The following is a 19742-nucleotide window of genomic DNA, read 5'->3' as shown; positions in this document are numbered from 1 at the left end:
CTCTCTCTCTCTCTCTCTCCTTGGTTTTATTTTTAATTTTTAATTATATATATTGGTTTGTTTTTGTTTTTTTTTGAGACAGGGTTTCTCTGTATAGCCCTGGCTGTCCTGGGACTCACTCTGTAGACCAGGCTGGCCTCGAACTCAGAAATCTGCCTGCCTCTGCCTCCCAAGTGCTAGGATTAAAGGCATGTGCCGCCACCACTCCCCGGTTCGCCTTGTTTTTTGAGATAGGATCTTGGCTGGCCTGGAACTCACTATATAGACCAGGCTGGCCTTTAACTCACAGCGATCTACCTTCCTCTACCTCCTGACTGCTAGAAGTAAATGTGTGTATCATTATGCCCAGTTTTTATTTTATTTTATTTTTAAATTGAGGCAACTAGAAAAATCGACAGGTTCCCTGGGGGTGGCGTCTGCGGCCTGCATGGTATTGACACTCAGCAAACTGAAGGAATGAATTAGGGAAGAAATAAATGGATGGAGAGAGAAGCAGACAGAGGCCCCGGGCCGGTCAAGCTGGAGGGTCAAGGGTGACCAGAGACGACAGGCTGGTACATACTCACTTGTACACCGCAGGGGGCATGCCAAAGGCAGGGACAGTCAATTACTGAGACATGGAGGGGGCCATCCACAAACATCCAGAAAGGGGTGGGAATGCAACAGCAAGGGACTGAGTCTCAGAGCTGTTCTGGCCTGCACCCAGGGAATACCAAAGATACCAAGTGGCTCCCGGGGACCCAGACTGTCCCTCCAAGAAGAGACTGTCTAGGGAGACGGCGACCTTCCGAGAGACTGCCACCCCTTCTACTGGTGTTCTTTAGGAGCCATGGGCACCATGGGGTGACACAGAGAAGAGTCAACAGCATAAGGACCCTGCCCTTGTCACTGGACACCCATGTCCTTCTCGCACGGTCCACCGGGTGAGGAGTAACATCTTACCTTAATCTGGGGTGCCAATGAGTAGCAGGTGAGCTCAAAGCGGACCTGGTCGTTCCCCTGGAATGGGAGGATAGGGGTTTATTAGAGTTACGGGATGGATGGATCACAAAGGAATGGAGGACAAACGGCAGCGGGCTTTCCTCTCTCCCTGACATGTGCTACCTTCTTTGAAGGACAGAGACCAAAGAAACAGATACTGAAGGGGTAACCAGAGCTTCCCCGAGAGGCACTCAGCACGCCTCGGTGCTCAGGAAGCACGCATGTGGCGGAAGGAAGGCTGGCACACTAGATGGCACCGAGGCTGACGGCGGAGCACATGCTCGTCAAGAGACCTGTCTGTGAGGGTGTGCACTGTCTGGGGCACGGTGTGTGCACGTGTGCACCGTCCGGGGGGTCCGTGTAGGAGTGTGCTTCCTCTGGGGTTGGAGACCTGAATTCAGGAGACTCCAAGTAGGAAAACATGGGCCCCTCATCTGCCCCAGCCACGCGCTTTGATCTTCTACACCCACAGAGTGGTGATCCCTGTCATTCCCTAGGCCTCCATTTCCCCAATGCTATAGTGGCTGTCTGGGCGGTGGGCAGAACCAAGTGACTTAGAGCCTTTTGCTTTCGGCCTCTCTCTGCACAAACAGGAGACTGAGGCCCAGAAGGCCACAGTGCTACAAGACAAACAGATGATTGTCCCCGTGAGGCAGGGCCAGACCCCCCAACCATGGGCCTTGGTACCCTTAGACATGTCCGTATACGGCCATCCTGAGCACTCCCATGAGACAAGAGGAGAAGGGGCAGGGTGGGCACAGGCTGCCAGGGATACTGTCTCCTCCGTGTTGCCTGCTTTGCCACTCACAGAGAGGGAGGCTCAGGCACTGTGAAATAATAGAGGCCCCTTTCGCCTACTGTGAAAACTGCACGGACGCAGCCAGGCATCGGTGGGAATAACATGTCATTTTCCAGAGTCTTGTCAGGTGGTGCGGAAAGCCTGGTGCCAGCCCCTCCCCACGGAGCCAGGAGCTGTGGAGAGCCGCTGTCAGTGAGCCTCTCGGACACAGGGCACCACAGCCACCCCCTCTAGTCAGTCCCCACACTGGGCACCTCCTATTACTATCACAAGGGCAGTCACAGGGGCCAGTGGACCGCAGATGAGGAGCCAGTGCCCAGGGTCACACAGGTATCACATCCATCCTGAGCAGGCATGAGCTCATTATCTCCACGGATGGGGCTGCCCACGGGTGGGGCTGTGCTGTCCCCATCAAAGTGGGACACTGAGGCAGAGGTGTGGAGAGCCGCATTTTCTCCGGGATCCACACATCAGAACATTTTAGCACAAAGCTGACTCCTAGGATTTTTGCTGTGCACGGCCAAATGCTACCTGGCCTGGCCACTCTTTCCCCACGGCTTCAAGTTTCGCCAACACAAAAGGCAGCCTGTGCCTCCTGAGCTGGGCCCGACTGGGCTGGTGTCTGCTGACCCAGACACGGCAGGGGGATGGACACCCATCTGTTCAGAAGCCGAGAGCCTGGAAAAGCTGGACAAACAGGCTTTCTTGATTCAAAGTCTGTCCCAGGCAAGAGCCTAGGGCCCAGAGTTCCCTTTATCGACCCTGCGAGGGACTCCTGTGCTGGGGCAGCTCCTAGTAGCATGCCCAGGTGGGGGATGGGGAGACAGACAGTGTCAAGTCACACACATGTCTACACACGCATGTGCACATTGCGTGTACCATGGTGAGCACCCATGGGAATGGGAGGGTAGGGAAGGGGGGCACCTCCCATCTGCCCTGGGATAGCCCTACAGATGGTGCCATTTACAAAAATACCCCTGCACCCCCGGAGTCTTCGGCTCACATTTCCAGGCTTTTCTTTCAAATCTAGAGGCCGGGGAACGCATGCTCTGAGCATCACACAGTGGAGCGGCCAAGGATAAGAAAGATGCCTTTGTAAATGATGCTCCCTGGTTTGGGCTGCTGGAAGGAGAGAGAGCCACCTTGTCCCTGGGCTTTTGCACAGGCTGTGCCTGCAGCCCGGGCTATACAGTCTTTCAGTGTCATTGGCTAACTCTTGCTCTTCTTCCAGGATGTTTGACACATCCTGCCAGCGCCCCTGCTGGCTCAGTGTCTCTTAGTGCCACAGCGCCCCCATCTGGCTGCACCATGGCCTGGCATACAAGAGTCATGGTAGACATACAAAATCTCAGTGTTGGAACTGGAGAGATGGCTCAGCAGTTAAGAGCACTTGCTGCCCTTGCCGAAGACATGAGTTCTTCTGCACCTACACGGTGGCTCACAGCTACCCATAGCCCAGTCCCAAGGGATCCAATGCCTTCTGCTGACCTCTGTGGGTTAATTCACACATGTAGCACACACATCACATACCACCAAGGCACACACACAAACACACAAGATAGATAGATAGATAGATAGGCAGACAGACAGACAGACAGACAGACAGACAGATAATATTGTAAAGACTCCAAGTAGGGAGAAGCTAAGGTAGAAAGATGACAAGTTCAAGACCAGCAGCCTGGGGCACACAGTGAGACCACTGAAAACAAGGAGCCTGGCCAAGCCTTTAAACTCCAGCCCTCAGAAGACAGGCAGGGGCATCTGAGCTTTAGGCCAGGCTGGTCTACATAGCAAGTTCCAGGCTATAAGAACACCCCAGGCCTTGGCTCCAAAACCATCCAGATCAAGACAGCTACAGGCATATCACCAACCCCACCCCATTCCCCTCCCCCCCACCCCCGCAAAGGCCGGAGACTCATTCTTGAGGTTACCCAAGGTCCTCTCTGCTCTGAGGTCCCAGTAGCCTGGCACACCTTGGCTATGGAGTCCCCCCTCCTCAGTGGGACTTGGCCAATCTCCTGTTGGGACCTGCCTTCAGCATCTCCTTACCCACCCACCCACCCCCAGCCTGGCTCTGCCTCTCCATCACCGTTTCTACCATTCTCTTGGGACAACTGCTTCTGACATGTGCAGTCACCAGTGTTTGCTCCAGGCAGTCAGACACTGCATCCAAGGGCTAAGCCCCAGCCTGGGCCCAGAACCTCTCCAGGCCTCCTCTCATTCCCCAGTACTTAGTTAGACACTGTCTCCCGGGGGCTGTGGGCTCGGCAAAGAGGTGAGGTGTGTGTCACCTGGAGCCATGTACATGTGGAGACAGGCATAGGAGTACCCCTGTGGACACCCAGACCAGGGACAGCAGAGCCAAAGTGGCGCTGGCTCCTGGCGGTCTCACTGGTCTTCTTGCTGCTGGTATCAGGGAGGCCCTGAGATATTTCAAGTTGGACTGTCTCCCCTATAAAAAGTGGGGCCCTGCCAGACTCAATCAAAGCAGCTGTGGGACCCCTGTGGAAAGATTAGAGCCCTGTGGGTGAAGCCCTGTAAAACAGCTGCAGTGAACCCAAGCCTGGGGGGTTTGCAGTCATCATCATCATCACCTGGTGCCCATATGCTTCCTCAAACGTAAGCCTCTGGTGCCCTCTGGTGGCCATATGCATATAGCACAGCAAGTGGCCACTCTCTTGCAGCTAGCTGGCCTGTCTGTGGCTGGCTGGGTTCTGCCTCACTCAAGACAGAACCAAAAGGAAATACAGCCCTTCGTTGTACACAGCCGATTGCCTTGGGATGGACCTTCAGCCTGCATGCCTCCCAAGGTGGGGAGCTCACTAATGCCAGTTTGGTTCATTTGGAAAGATGCAGTGTCTCAGAGGCCTTATTCTGCAGACGCTTGTTCTTAATGACCCACGTCCTCACCCATCTCTCCAAAATGGTCTAGGAGCTGGGTGGCAGTTTCACTCTTGATGGGGACGCTGTGGCATGCTAGCTGAGCTGAGTGCACAGCTCGGAGCCCAAGGTCTGACCACCTTTGCCACCATGGCTGTCTTAGGGAAGGTGGTACACATCGGCTGCCCATATAGCCTGCCACATCCATCTCTCCTCATCTGGTCTCCTAGCAACTAAGCAGACTGGGTACCAGAGGACCCTCTGGAGTGGGAAGACGGCTGACCAGTCTCCCCCATTTTACGGCTACTACTCAGGAGAGTTGCTCGCCAACGTGCTTTTGGGGAGAACTGCCCAGACTGGGCTCAGACTCTGATGTCTCTCCCATAGCTACTCTGTGTCCTCATGGGCCATTTGTTGCCACAGCCTCTTGCCTGAGAGACACGGTTCCCTGGCTTTCTGCACTAAGTCTACCTGTGTTCATCCCCAGAGTACAGACATCATGAAGACAAGGGAATCTTCCTCCTATCCCTTGCCCCGAGGCTCCTGGCCCTGTCCTTCTGCAGTCTTATCAGGTGCCATTCTGTTGGGCTTCCCACGGGCAGGCGATAGACTTAAGGGTCTCAACTATGTCCGTGGCCCAGAGGCACCCTACCCTTGACACTCCAGCCACAAGCCAGCTGAACAGAGTCCAAGACAATGAAGGTGCTCAAGCTTCCACAAACGCCCAGTGCCGTCCTGGTCGTTGGCTATTCCTGGGAGCACCCTCAGGTGAGCGCTTCTAGGTCAACCTTAGCTGCATGTCTCCTGTACCTGCATCATCACCAGCCCCATACAGCCAGGTGGTAAGCCTTGTGCGTTTACAGATGGCAGGACGGTTAGGCATGTCCTGTCCCAGGCTACTGCCATGGCACCCACTAAATTTGAGGGCCCACTCTTAGGAGTCATCAATGCAGTTAGGAGCCCTGCCTATCCCCCTCGGGGTCCTCTCCAGCCTGTGTTGCACATGTACAAAGATGTTCCTCAAAGCCAGGTGCCACGGCCAGGTGTGGTGGTATAACCCTTTAGTTCTAGAACTGGGGAGTCAGAGTCAGGCAAATGTCTGTGAGCTAGCCTGGTCTATATAGAGAGTTCCAGGACAGCCAACCAACAAAAAACGTCAAGTCTAATCCCCAGATCTCTGAATGCGACTTTGGTCTTCACAGAGGGAGCTGGGTTTCAGAGAGGCCATTAAGGTATCGGTTATCTGGGAAGGCAGCTTTCAAGGAAAGGAGACAGGAACAGACATCACAAAGACACCGGAGCACCACTGAGGTCTCTACAAGCCAAGGAACGAGTCCCTGGGGCTGCTGGGAGGGCGGTTTCAAACACAGCCCTGTGGGCCTTTGGGAGGAGCAGGGTACACTGCGTCCTTAGAGTCCTGCCCTTCAGAACCTACCTGCCCCCCCCAACTCTTTTTAGCTTTTTGTATTATATCCCATGGTGACACATGCTTTGGCTTTACCTGGGGCTGACGCATGTGTAACCTGGTCTACCAAGTAGGTGACAAGGCTTCCATTGGGAACCCCAGCACAGACGACTCAGCATGCAGATGGAAGGGGCCACCACTGTTCAGGCAGCCCAGCCTTCATCCTGGCCAGCTCTGGGATCCTCAGCAGCCTGCTCTCCCTCCCCTCCCTATAGTCACCGGATCCGCCCACCCATCCCTAGCCTTACCTTTCCCGTGGCGCCGTGAGACACATACTTGGCCCCTTCACGCTGGGCAATCTCCACCTGTCGGCGAGCTATGCAAGGTCTGGCAAGAGAGGTGCCCAGGAGATAGCGGTCCTCGTAGAGTGCACTGGACTGGACCGCAGGCCAGATGAACTCTTCCACAAACTCCTTGCTCACATCCTCAATGAACACCTAAGGGGAGAGCAGCTGTGAGCCTAGCAAGGAGTGGGGTCCAAAGGGAATACAAGGAGCCCTTAGCCATACCAATAGCCATATAAGATCAAAACAGGTTATACCTGCCTGTCCTTCTGCGCTGTAGTATACAGCACTAATTAATTCTAGCCAACCATACTGCTACTCTCCCTTCTGCACTAATTGCAGACATTACTAATCAACCCTAATAACCTATCTAGCATCCTTCCCAACAGGACGGAACTCTGGTGTCCCCTAAGATCTCAAACAGAAGCTATCAACCAGAGGTGAACATCCCTAGAAGGGACTTGGCAGTAACTGCAGATATCGTTGTCACAATTGCTAGATTCAGTGAGGAAAGAGCTTGGAACAGCAAGTACGTAAAGCCAGGGACTCTGCTGAACATTCTAAATGTCCAGGCCAAGCTGCCATGTATGCATTCTGAAACCCAGTCAGTCCTGAGGAAGGAAGACCCTTCTAGAGAGACCAGTGACAGCCAATTGTATTGGGGGCTGGAGAGGTGGCTCAGCTGCTAAGAGCGCCAACTGGTCGTGTTGAGGACCCGGCTCTGACTCCCAGCACCCATGTGGTGGCTCACAACCATCTGTAACTGCAGTTCTAGGGGACCCAACACCTTCTGATGTCTTCAGGCACCAGGTACGCACATAGTATACAGACATACATGCACCCGTACACATAATAAAATTTGAAGTATATAACACACTGCATCAGGACTGGGTTGCTATTTGCTATTTTAGTTAAGGATGCTTTCATATAGGCAACAGGAAAGTTACGGTGGAGGGGGCGGGCTGGAGAGATGGCTCAGTGGTTAAGAGTACTGTCTGCTCTTCCAGAGGTCCTGAGTTCAATTCCCAGCAACCACACGGTGGCTCACAGCCATCTGTAAGGGGATCCGACGCCCTTTTTTGAGTGTGTTTGAAGACAGATTACACATATACATAAAAATAAAGAAATAAAAAATTTTTTTGAGACAGGGTTTCTCTGTGTAGCCCTGGCTGTCCTGGAACTCACTTTGTAGACCAGGTTGGCCTCGAACCCAGAAATCCACCTGCCTCTGCCTCCCGAGTGCTGGGATTAAAGGCGTGCGCCACCACACCCGGCTCAAGAAATAAATCTTTTATTAAAAGTAATAATGGGCAAAGCCAAATGTCCCAAGCAAAGCAGACTCAATGTAGACATGCGGAGGGCTGGTGAGGCCAAAGGAGCTAAGAGTAAGAGGCACCACACAGAGTCCCGTGCAGACAGTGGCTCAAGCTCACCCCTGTCCGTGCCCTCAAGAGTGTTTCCCCTCAGCCTAGATAGGGACGAGGCAGCCCTCCCCTGAGTCCCTCATGTGCAGAGGGAAATTCTCCTTCCAGGCTCTGGCCAGTGTGTGACTTGGGCCTGTGACTCCCCAATACCCCTTCTGACGTGTTTGCGGAGCCCTGCAGTGCCAAGCAACTGCCAGTGTCCTGCAGAGGGGTCAGTTCTGACCAGGCGGCTGGGCTAGCCTTTTCTACCTCTGGAGTGTCTCCTATTCTTTCCCCAAGTGAAAGGGTTCAAGTGTGAAGCTCACTGCACTAGGATCAGGTCACAGACGGCACCGAGAGGTCGTGGGAGTGGGGCCATCTGTGACTCACCTTCCTTATTGCTTACACCTGTCATGGAGTCCTGTCTACCAGAGGTCAGAGACACAACCAACACTGCCCTAGCTGGACTTTCCTGAGTCTGTTAAAAGGATGGAAGGACAGGTAGGTGGACAGACAGTTGAAAGAGGAATGCACAGGTAGGGTGGATGATGGGTAGATGTGGGAGAGAATGGAAAAGAGAACAGAGAGACAAAAAAGGGACAGACAGACCAAAGGATGAATGGGGGTTGGACGGACGGATGACAGACAGAGGCGTGGACGGACCGATGGGGTAGGTAGGTTAGTAGGTAAGTAGACAGATGGACTGGTGAGCAGACAGGCAGACGAACAGATGGTCGGGTGGTGCTCATCTATCTGAAAGCTGCATATTTGACCCTGCCCTCCTAGAGGGGATGTGGGGGACAGGAGCTCTGATGCCCCTCCCGTCACAGCCCCTCCTCCAACATCTTACCTTTTTGGCCCCAAGCTTCAGCGCCTTCTTCCTGGCTTCCTCAAAGTCTTCCTTCTGGCCAATGTTGGCCTGTGGAGCAGAAATAGGTCAGTAAGCCCAGGGCAGAGAGAATCGTGAAGCCCCTGGGTGAACCCGGCCGGCTAGCCACCACCCATAAACAGTCTCCATCAGCCGTCACAGAAGGGGTGCCTCAGGCTGGTGAGGTGACAGGAGGAAAGAAAGGGGCCACGGGGAGACTTGAGAGGCTGCCTGGCTGCGTGCAAGACACTGGCTTCCCTGTCAAAGCTGCATCTGGTGTCCAGGTGGTTGGGACACAACTACATGCTGTAATTATCCACAGGTCTGAGGCTTTCCCTGAGCCCATGCAATACGTGCCCTGGCCACAGGAGGGGGCCACAGGAGGGGACCAGCTTATCCTAGCACTTGGGTGGGCAGCAGGCACAGTAAGAGGTGCTAAACCTATTCTGCCTGTTGACTTGGGCCTGTTGCCCAGGTCCCCACCTGGACCCACAGGCCCTGCTCTCCAGGACCTGGATCGTCCCAAGGCCCAGCTGTAAGTTCCTGTCAGATTGCTCAGCTTTCAATCTGCCAGGTGGCAACTCTGGGGACTGTAGTGCTAACACACACACACACACACACACACACACCCCTCTGACACTCACCAGGTGAATCCAATCCCCTCCCCTCCCCTCCCCTTCCCTCCCCTCCCCTTCCCATCCATGTAGCTGGTAACAAAGGCTGCAGACTACACACAGAGACCCCTCCTGCCCAAGGCCAACATCACTATCCACAGCCACAGAGTCCTTTCCTCAGACCGTCTTCCCTGGGAGGATCCTCTCCCCGGGGCGGTGGGAGCTCATTACGCCCTCCTCTCCTCTCCCTCCATGTACCCCAGGTGCAGGCATAGAGAGGAGCACCCCAAGGTCTGACTCCAGCCAGTGGGAGGAGCCTTGGGCTCCACTACCAGCCAGTGAACCTGAGACAGCCGGGCTTTGATCTTGCTGACTGTGAAAAGGTCAAGAATGAAGCCAAGTGGAGACCAAGCAGGGCAGGCAGGTGCCCAGATCCGGCTGCTCCTGAAGACTTCCGTCTCCTGGACTTCTGCTATGAGAGCCAAGAACTGACTTGTGGTTTGGGCTTTGTCCTGTTGCCTGACTACCACATCATGACTACAGATTCTGAGACTGTGAAGGGCTGTAAGTGCCACCGGCTCAATTAGTGATGTCTGCGCTAGACCCTGGATGGGGAAGTAGCATTAAAGCCACTCTGATGCCCTATTTACCATCCCAGAACTGAAGGCTGCTTGGAGGGAGGCCACGTGGAGAGCTAGGACTACGCAAAGAATGGTACTGGGGCTGGAGAGATGGCTCAGCGGTTAAGAGCACTGACTGCTCTTCCAGATGTCTTGAGTTCAATTGCCAGCCATCACATGGTGGCTCACAACCATCTGTAATGGGCATCCAGTGCCCTCTTCTAGTGTGTCTGAAGACAGCGACAGTGTTCGTAGCACAGGGACCCCCTCTAGACAGAGCAGTGGCAAGCTAAGGACCCGCCTGGTGGCCTTCATCCTTATCACCTTCCTGAGAGCCAGCCCTCTCTGGTCCAAGAATGGAGGCAGCTCATCGAGCGAGAGGCTGTTTCCCTTCTGTCTCAGGAGGGTTGTAGAGAGAGAAAAAAGCAAGGCTTGGCAGAGGACAGTGACGCGTGGGCAGTGAGGGGAGCGGTGGGGGAGGGGTGGACACGCAGGGCACCTCCTCACCAGGTAGGCGATGACATCATAGCCTTGTTCCTTCAGCCACACGAGGATGCAAGAGGTGTCCAGGCCACCACTGTAGGCCAGAACCACAGAGCCCTTGCTGGACATCTTGTCTGGAAGGAGCAAGAAAGATGTAAGTACAATGTAGCAGGTCAGCCCTGCTCAGTCCCTCCTGGCTCCAGCCCCATTGGGCAGCCTTGGACAGCTTTATCCCTTGAATGATAAACAACTGGGATGCTGGGAACAGAATATCCATTTTCCCACATGCACCCCTCCCGGGGGGGGGGGTCCCTGACCTGACTGCTCTGCACATGTCCCACATGGGATCCAAGAATGCTGGATCTTGGAGTCAGACCCTACCAGCTAAAGTGAGCCTTTGAGACTGAGCGGCTGGACCAAGGCCAGCATCTAAGGGATGTGTACAGCGGGGGGTGGGGGTGGGGCTCTGAGGCCAGAGCAGCAGGCAGCTGTCATCATGCCGCCCACTTGAGAATGTTCCTTGCCAAAGCAAAGTGTGCCCTGCAGGGTCACACGTGTATATCACTCTGAGCCTCCACAGGTAGACAGTGGGGCTTCCGGGAGGTCAGTGTTCAAGGTCATAGAACAAGCAGCTCAATGTCAAAGAGAAAGGCCTGGCTTTGTTCCTTGGCTCCTTGTCCAGCAATAGACGCCGCCTCGGGCCTTGGGTGGACAGGAGGCCACAGGAGAGGATACTTGGTCCCAGGCTGCTCTCCCTTCTGCACTCACTGGAATTCGAGGTATCCTGTCACACTGTGTTTAAGGGGGTAGTAACTCTGAGGGATCTGAGAGACTCTCAGTATCTCTGTCAATTCAATTCTCTAAGGGTTTAAAGGCAGGTTCGCTCGAGTCCAGATGGAGAAACCAGCACAGAGAGGAGCGAGACAGGCAGACTGCCTCTCTGTAGCTTGACCGTCTTTCCCAGCAGCCCCCACAGGCATGCGACCACAATGCCACCTGTCTCTCAACTAACAGAACCTTCCAGAAGGTACTAGGACTGTCTTGTCTATTTTGCTCCTGCAGCTGTTTCTTCTGCCCAGAGGGCTCTGTGAGAGCCCTCGGGTGGGGTGCATCCCAGCATGCCCTGCATGTAGCCCTGAGAGTAGGTGCTATTATAGAGCCAGCCATCATTCTAGACCCTACAGAGGAAGCTCAGGGTCTGCCGCTCAGCCGCCAGCCAGGTGATTACGTCAGTAGGCTGCAGACCCAGGTCTCCGTGTCCCACTTTTCACTAAGACAGTGCTCAAACAGGGGTGGCAGATCAGATATTTACATTACGATTCATAACAGTAGCAAAATTACAGTTATAAAGTATCAACGAAAATAACTTTATGGTTGAGGGGGTCACCACACCAAGAGGAACTGCATTAAAGGGTCCCAGCATTGGGAAGGCAAGAGTCACTGCCCTAGGGCAGTCAGCTAGGGTCCTTATTAGATGTCGCTGGGAAGGACCATGGCCCTCTGCAGACCCAGGGAGTACAGCGGGGCTCATCTGGTTGCCATCACTACCAGGAAGCTCCAGTGGCTTTCCCAGGCCACCGGGCACTAAGCGCAGGGCTTAGCTAGTCACAGCGGCAGATGGACTCGGGAGTTGGAGCAAGGACTATGCAGTCTCCCAAACATCCTCCTCCCAAGGCCCACTCTCTAGCCAGCCCTGGAGGCCTCTGGCAGGCCTTGCTGCAAACACCTCAGGAACAATACTGCTGGTGCACGGACTGATACCCCTGACTGCCTGCAGTCTCCAACAGGCAGCGACTTGCTTGCCCACCCTTAGCCAGCTGCCCTGGACCTGGGTTGCCAGGTGACTCAGCGGGCCCTGACCCTGAAGCCGGATGATGGTGCCCATGGCAACGGCAGCTAGGCAACTGGCCATGGGTAATGGAGGGAAGGAGGGAGAAGGGAGGCAGGACAAAGGTGGAAAATACCTTGGATTATAGGTACAGGTCCCTGGAGTCCGTAGTCTGCCTTCCTGGCCAGATGAACCACTCTGTAAAAGTGAGACCCCTGAGGTCACTTGATGCTGAGTGACCTGTCAAGGGACATGGAGACCTTGTGGTGGTGCGGAGGATGGACCCCACAATCCTGTTTCTGCTAAGCACACACTTTACCACCGAACTGCACCTCAGCCCCTAGCTGCGTGTCCGCAAATCATCCGGTTTGTCAAGTTCTGTACGCATCACCGGAAGCCATCCTCACACTCCAGACAATAAGCACAGGAGCTGAATGGATAATTCAGTGGATAAATTCCTGCTGAGAGCTGAGTTCAGATCCCTGGCAACCATTTTAAAGCTGAATGGATAATTCAGTGGATAAATTCCTGCTGAGAGCTAAGTTCAGATCCCTGGCAACCATTTTAACCCCAGAAGCAGAGACAGGCAGCCTGGAACTCACTAGCCAGATATTCTAGCCTAATCTGTAATCTCTGGGTTCAGCGGAAGACCACGTCTCAAACATCAAGGTGGAGAGGAGGCTGGGGAGACGGCTCCATAGTTAAGAGCCCTGGCTGCTCTTGCAGAGGACCTGGGTTTGATTCCCCGCTCCTGCATGGAGGGATCACACCAGTCTCTAACTCCAGTTCCAGAGGATTTGGCGCCCTCTTCTGGCCTCTATGAGTACTGCACACATGCAGCACTCAGCCATACAGGCAGTCAAAACACCCCACCCATAACACGTGAACAAAAGAGGGGGAGAATGTGGAGTGATTTGAGGAAGACAGTGTTGACCTCTGTCCCCACCCCCAGATATAAAACAAAAGATACATCTTATGCCGAATCCTTTTGTTAATTAGGCGTTTGCCTCAATTTAGACAGAAGAATCGAGGCTCAGGACTTGCCAAGACCTTATTAGGCTGGGAAATAGCCAGGCCCCCAAACCCAGATCAACTGGGTCATGTGCCCTATTGATCTTTGTAGGACAAGCCTGGATACCCCCCCTAGAGGTGCCAGAGGGAAGAGGTAGGCAACGGGTGGTAAGGGAGTCCTCAGGCATCTCAGGGCAACTGGGGAATGGATGCCCCTCGCGATTCACCCAGCTCTTAATGGTTACTGCTTCCTCCCAGCCTGTTCCAAGGACACCGGGAGCCACGAGGGTGAAAGGGGGGAGGGGTAGGTCAGACACCTGCCCTGCCTGCTCGGCCTCAGCCAGGGCTGTGTCCAGCAGGGGCTGTGTGCCCAGAAGCACACATGCAGGCCTGCAATGTGTGTGCCTGCACTGGTGTGTATCTTTGTACCCCTAAGATTGGGTGCCTGAGAAAGTGACTCTGTGTACTTGTGGTGTGCACCTGAGTGTGTGCACATGTGTGCACGCATGCTGGGCTTGAAGCCACAAGCCTGTGAGCTGGGCACATATAGATCATCTTGGCTCTCAATCTGAATAGGTGTCAGTAGCAGTCGGTCCCTGAGGATAACATGCATGTGACTCTTGCTCTTGTCACGGTAGCCACACAAGCCTTCTTGGGACTGGCGAGTACTTTGGCTGGACTGATAGGTGCTTCCTGGGCACTGGCCTGTTGGCTTTGGCTGATGCCACAGAGTGTCACCTACCTTGTTAACTAACATGAGCCCAGGCTGACCACAGTCACTCCCTGGTTCTTAGGATTTTTTTTTACCCTTTGCTTCCTGCCCTGGTGACGCATCACCAGACTAGACAGCTACCTGGGTTGTTCCTCCACCCCGGCTCTATCTGCTGCCATGATTACTCAGTTCTAATTGGTCTGTCATTACTGTTCTTTTAAAACCCTGACTGGACCTGGCCCAGAAGACCCCTTCTGCAGCTTCGTGTCTGATAAAGCTAGACTGCAATACCAATATTGATCAGCAGGAGGCGCACCATCCTCCCACTGGATCTAGCCTGTTTATATTTGATTGATGGGTTTCTGACCTTCATCCCTGAAGGAGGCAAGGAGGGAGACTAAGTGGGTTTTACTAATCTCTGGTGAGAGACTCAAACCTTTATCTAGTGTGGCTGTCCTGGAAGGCCTGAAGGCACGTGACTCTCAGACTACTGAAACAAGGGAATTCCCAGGAATTTCCCAAGCTGGGGGAAGGGAAAACCTGGAGCTCTGGGGAGAGTGAGAGGAGGAACGTTTCTCCCGAGGCCAGACATGGTGGTGCACACCTTTAATCTCGGCACTTGAATGGCAGAGGCAAGGGGATCTCCGTGGGTTTGGGGCCAGCCTGGTTCCAGACCAGCCAGGGCCACATAGTGAGACCTTGTCTCAAAAATATCTAAGCAAACAAACCAAGAGCCAATGTCACAGAGTTCTGACCACTTAGCTAAGATAACGATGGCCGGGCCACACCTTGAACGGGATTGCATTCTTGAGCAATTCCTGATGGTGCTTGCCCTGTTAAAACCTAAACCTTGTGTAAAGATGCCAACGGTGGACTTGGAGTGGTGTCATCTGTTCCTCTTCCTGGTGTAGTTATACAGACCAGATGTCCTTCATTTGCCTCTTACTGACACCTGTCTCTTTAACTGGGCTACGGGGCAAAGCTAGCGGAGCGCAGAGCGCAGCTTTTCAGGGACAGCCAGGGCCCGTGCTCTGATGCTAACAGCTCCAGTAACACTAGAAGAACACGCTAGTCCACTCATTAATGCTACCAACTGAGGCTCTGGGTGCCCAGCCATTGTCCACGTCTAGGGAGGACCCAGTCTTAAAAAAGCAGGGAACCAGGTCCTGGGAAATGAACTCTGCCCAAAACCTTCGGTGAAAACCGATGCCTCAGACCCAGAGTTCAGCAAGCTATCTCTTTCTGCACGGCTGCCCACATTCACTCCAGAAGTGGTGTGTTCACAGCCCGGTGGAGGGATCCGGCTGACCTAGGGGCGTCCAAGGTCAATAGGAGATGGGCCCTGAGAAAATGCAGCAGGTGGGCCGGGGTGTGGCTCCACCCCAAGGCTCCTGGAGTGTCTGGCTTCCTCAGCTCAGAGCAGGCAGGCAGGGGGGTGGAACGCTTGACCAAAGGCGCTAAGAGCATAGGGCTTTCTGTTCTGTCCTACTCTGTGCATGGGGGAGGTGGGTAGTAGACAGAAGTTGCCCTTCATTTATGGACTCCATGGGCACTGGGTAGAGTCAGAATTCCTTGGGCAGCCCTGAGGCCCTTCCAGTGCTCCCAGCCTTGGCTGGATTATAGTGGGAGGGGGAGAGGGTAGGGGGCGTTTGAAATGGAGGCTATTCCGGTCTCTGCCCAGCCAAGCTCTTGGGTTTCTCCACTGTCTTCTCCCTTCTGAAGGCCTTGTCCGGGGCGGGGGAGGGGGGTGGGGGAGCAGGGGGTTGGGGAGGTCTGAGGGGGGACCCTATCTTTTCAGGTCTTCATCCCAGACCCAGTGAGCAAGTGAGCAGACCCTGGCCACAGCCCTCAAAACAGCTTACTGAACTTCAACTCTTGGACAGCAAGAGTCCAGGCACAAGGCTGGCAGCCCCGGAGCTCTGAGGCTGACGTCAGGGGTCACCTGCCAGGTGGAGGAGATGCAAAGCAAGGGATCAAAGGAAGGGTTTTCCTGCTCTACCCCTGGGGAAAGGGCAGGTCTGCTCCTGCCAGCTGCTCTTGTAGACAGCCTGACAGACCCACTTCACAGAGGGGAATACTGAGAGTGCAGGTTAGTTCTCCTGGAGAAGATTTCCCTCTATTTCTCTGTGATCCTGCCTTCCCGGAGAGGGGCCCAAGCCGTTAACAACCCAGAAACAGACATTTCCTGCGAAGGGGCTCCTCCCAAAGAGCCAGCCAGCTAGCAGGAAACCTGACTAGAAGCCCCACCCAGACTGAGCCTGGCACTGCACCCCACGGAGAAGAGAAACCAGTCACAGTCTAGGAAGGACCCGGGCCGGGGAGGCAGGGTCCGCGTGTCCACCTGAGCAGGGCACTGTCAGACTCAGGAGAAAGGCACACGCCCAAGCCCCTATTGGCAAAGAGGGACTGGACCTTTTGCTCACTTTAAGAAACAAGCCCGTACATAGACCGGTGATCCAGGGAGAGGGAGTCGGAAGCCCCCAACCCTCTGGACTCTCCGGGGTTCTACTTGAAGCCTTCGCAGCACACAGAGGATCGTGAAAATCCAGAGGGGACCTCGATAGTCCTCCTGCTCCCGAGACCCTGGGACCTGTGCTCCTCCATGGGTTGTTCCCTAGGCGGGAGGAACGCGTGCGTCACAGCGCCCCGGACATCAGCCTCCTTCCTTCAACCAACTGCGTGGTCACTCGGGGGCCGCCCTGCGCCCACCCCCTGCAGCTGCTCGCCCCCTCTGGGATCCCTCGGTCATGAGACCCTGGGTAGAGAGTGGGGACCAAGAAAGGCCCGGAACTTCTTACCAGTGAGCCCAGGCGGCAGTGGCAGACGGCGGAGCAGGACTGAGAGAGGCGCGCATCCAGGGTTATAAGCACAGGGCCTGGGGGGCAGGAACCTGGGACACGTGGGGACCGGAGCGAGAAAGGCCCCGCCCTCGGGCCCGGCCCCCTCTCCCAGCCTCTCAGGGCTCGAGGCCACCTGCGGGTGGGCGTGGCCCGCACTCTCTCCCGCTGGCCCCTCCCTCTTCCCTCGGCGCCAGCACGACCTCCCGGGGGCGCACGGGCGTGGGCTCTTGCAATTTAGGTCCCCTGATCCTGACCCGCTGGTGGCGCCTGGGAGGGCGGCAGAGGTTGGAACCCGCGTGACTAGCAAGGCTGATCGCAGCCGTCTTGCAAGAACCCTTGAAAGCGCTGCAAGGCGGGAATGAAGATGCAAATTGCTTAGGCTCAGAAGCTGTGTACCCCCACGCCATTTAAAGACTGAAGCATCTGCCCCTCAGAGGCCCTTGCTTTACCTGATGCTAGCCCACAAGCCAGAGCCAAGGGTTCACAAGAGAAAATGCGAACGAGTTGGCCAAGGATGGCTGGGGATGCCATCTTAAGGTCCTGGCTGTCTCTCCTGGGCCTGGCACCTGCCCAGATCGCCGTGGGCTCCTAGTAAATAGTGAATCAAAGCCTGTCTGTCTGCTGAGCCATCAGAAGATGGGGAAGGTTGAGGTTCACAGAGGTGAAGCTGCTGGCTTGTAACGTGAACCCGGGGCTTGTGGCCCACATAAGCCAGAAGGCCGTGCCAGAGGCTTCCCAGCTTGGCCTGAGCCCTGCAACACACAGGACAGCCCCTGCCCCAGTGAACCTCAATGCCCAGGATTACAGCAAGGTCATCTCCCCCCAGGTAGGTCTAGATTCCAAGCCTCAGCCGGCTCCATGCCCATGTCTTACCCAGCTTGCCTTCCTTACTGCCTCGCCCTTAGACTCTGGGTGCCCTCTGGGGTCCAGCCAAGCCCCTGACTCAGTCTCCTGATTTTTGTTCAAGGCCAGCAACAGCAGCTGTGGGGGCTTCTAGGAGGGAGAAGGTGCCAGACACATTTACCAACTCTAGCTGGAGGATTCTTTTGAGCTCCTGGCCCTGTCCTCCAAGCTAAACGGAGCCCATGCTGGTTACAAACTCCAGCGAGCCAGGTGGGGACGGATGTCCAGGGGACAGCTGACCTTTGGGCGTCACTGGAACAGCTCTGGACCTTCCTCACAGACAGGAGACTAGTGAGGTCAATGAAGAGAACATGCCAGTGACTTTTGAGCCACTTTGAGGCCATTGGTCCCCACTCGCTGACTCGGCTTCTTAGGACCGGTACAGACGCTTTCCGTCTTGCCTTTATGAAATATGTGCACAGAGAGAGGGTGCATCTTTCCCAAGGCCACACAGCACGCCCAGAGCATAGCAGAACTTGAGCCCAAAAGCTCAAAAGCCTCTGCTTTAACTCAGGTTTGAACTGAACTGGTTCAGGCAGGAATCACAAACAGCAGGAACCTTTACCCCCTACAGAAATTACTCCAGCCTAAGGGACTGACACATAGGCAGGGGGGATAGAGGGGCCAGTACTGCCAGCAGTTGACTTATGAGCCCCCGGAGGCAGAGGTGAAGTACAGGGGCCCAGCTGACTCCTAGACCAGCCATGTTCTCTGCATTTCTCCACCTTCGAGGTAGACACTGAGTCCCACCCATCCTCACTCTGCAAACCACTTCTGGAATTCGGGTGGGACATGACCTGAGTGGGTTTGCCCCTGGAGATGAGTCACCGTGACCTTTGACCTTGCCCTTTCCCCCTTCCTATGACAAGGCCAGGGCTCCTTAAGAATCTAGGTTAGCGATTTAAAAAAGCAAAACAAAACAACTTTCCTATATATCTCTGGCTAGCCTAGAAGAGCTATGTAGACCAGGCTGGCCTTGAACTCTTGGCTTACTCTCCACCTCTTTGTTTTACTCTGACCACAGGACTTGTCTTGCCCCAATTTCCATTCTCATTTCCCTGCATAACTAGATTGTCCCCTGGCCCTTCCTCTATCCGGATGCCAGAAGCTTCCAGAAAGTACAATCCAGAACAGGCCACACACACCCTTCTTAAAGGTCTTTGATGGGCGAGGAAGATGGCTCAACAGGTGAAGACACTAATGACCCGACTCTGACCCCTGACCCTGACCCATGGCACCCACACAGGGGAAGGAGAGGACCAACCCATGTTTTTAAGTGGTCCTTTGACATCCACATGGGCACCAGGGACACATGTGAATCCCTAAGGCACAAATAAAAGAAGCGGGGTGGGGTTGGTGACTTATTGCTGCCCCTTATGACTGCTCTAAAGGACTAAGTGTGGATCTGTTTCTTGCGCCTGTGTTCTGTCTTCTGTCGTGTTGGTTTTATTTATCTGTTACCACGCTGCTTCTTTCTGTCTTGATTCTTGTAGCTTTAGAGTGAGTCTTGAAATTTAGGAAATGACTGTTTGGCTAACTTGCTCATGTCCTTGGCATTTCCATAAAATAACAGAAACAGCCTGTCAGAGTCTGTAAAAAGTCTCTTGGGGCTGGGGCTGGGGCTGGGGCTGGGGCTGGGGCTGGGGCTGGGGCTGGGGCTGGGGCTGGGGCTGGGGCTAGGGTTGGTTCAGTTGGGAGAGAGCTTACCCAGCATGCACAAAGCCCCCAGCTCCATCCCTAACATCATGTGACCAGCTCAGTGGCTCACCCCTGTAATCCCAGCACTTGAGAGGTAGATGCAGGAGCATCAGGTTCAAGGGCATCCTTGGTTACGTTGTGAGTTTGAAGCCAGCTTCCTGCTCCCTACCTTTGGTGCTTTGCGTGTGATCCTGATAATCAATCCCCTCCTCCTTGCAAATCTATAGACATAAATCTACATATCATCTTGGAAAGCAGACAAGACTGCATTTTCCAGTCCATGAATATGATGGGTTTTTATATCTTTTTGTAACTTCTTAATTTTTCTTTTTTTTTTTTTTCTTTTTTTTTTT

The 19742-nt window shown here is 54.5% G+C and overlaps 1 protein-coding gene across 2 annotated transcripts in view; it reads right to left on the bottom strand.

The window, feature by feature from the left end:
* The window catches only part of Ass1 (argininosuccinate synthase 1), a 49810-nt gene extending 32969 nt beyond the window's left edge, over positions 1 to 16841 (bottom strand). The window contains exons 1-6 of one of the 2 annotated variants that reach the window (XM_029536004.1): positions 16747 to 16841; positions 12362 to 12465; positions 10422 to 10531; positions 8663 to 8731; positions 6374 to 6562; positions 943 to 999 (exon numbers count right to left, since the gene is read on the bottom strand). In XM_029536004.1, the coding sequence (XP_029391864.1) occupies positions 943 to 999; positions 6374 to 6562; positions 8663 to 8731; positions 10422 to 10526 (420 nt within the window). In that variant the 5' untranslated portion in view covers positions 10527 to 10531; positions 12362 to 12465; positions 16747 to 16841. The remainder of the gene's footprint in view (positions 1 to 942; positions 1000 to 6373; positions 6563 to 8662; positions 8732 to 10421; positions 10532 to 12361; positions 12466 to 16746) is intronic. The other variant, XM_021193097.2, reaches the window with a different exon arrangement.
* Between the last annotated feature and the right edge of the window lie 2901 nt (positions 16842 to 19742).

Source organism: Mus pahari, chromosome 3, assembly GCF_900095145.1.
Source record: "Mus pahari chromosome 3, PAHARI_EIJ_v1.1, whole genome shotgun sequence".
In the NCBI taxonomy this organism is placed as follows: domain Eukaryota; kingdom Metazoa; phylum Chordata; class Mammalia; order Rodentia; family Muridae; genus Mus; species Mus pahari.
The sequence above is the reverse complement of the archived record's forward strand: the minus strand, read 5'-3'. Positions and strand labels throughout refer to the sequence as shown.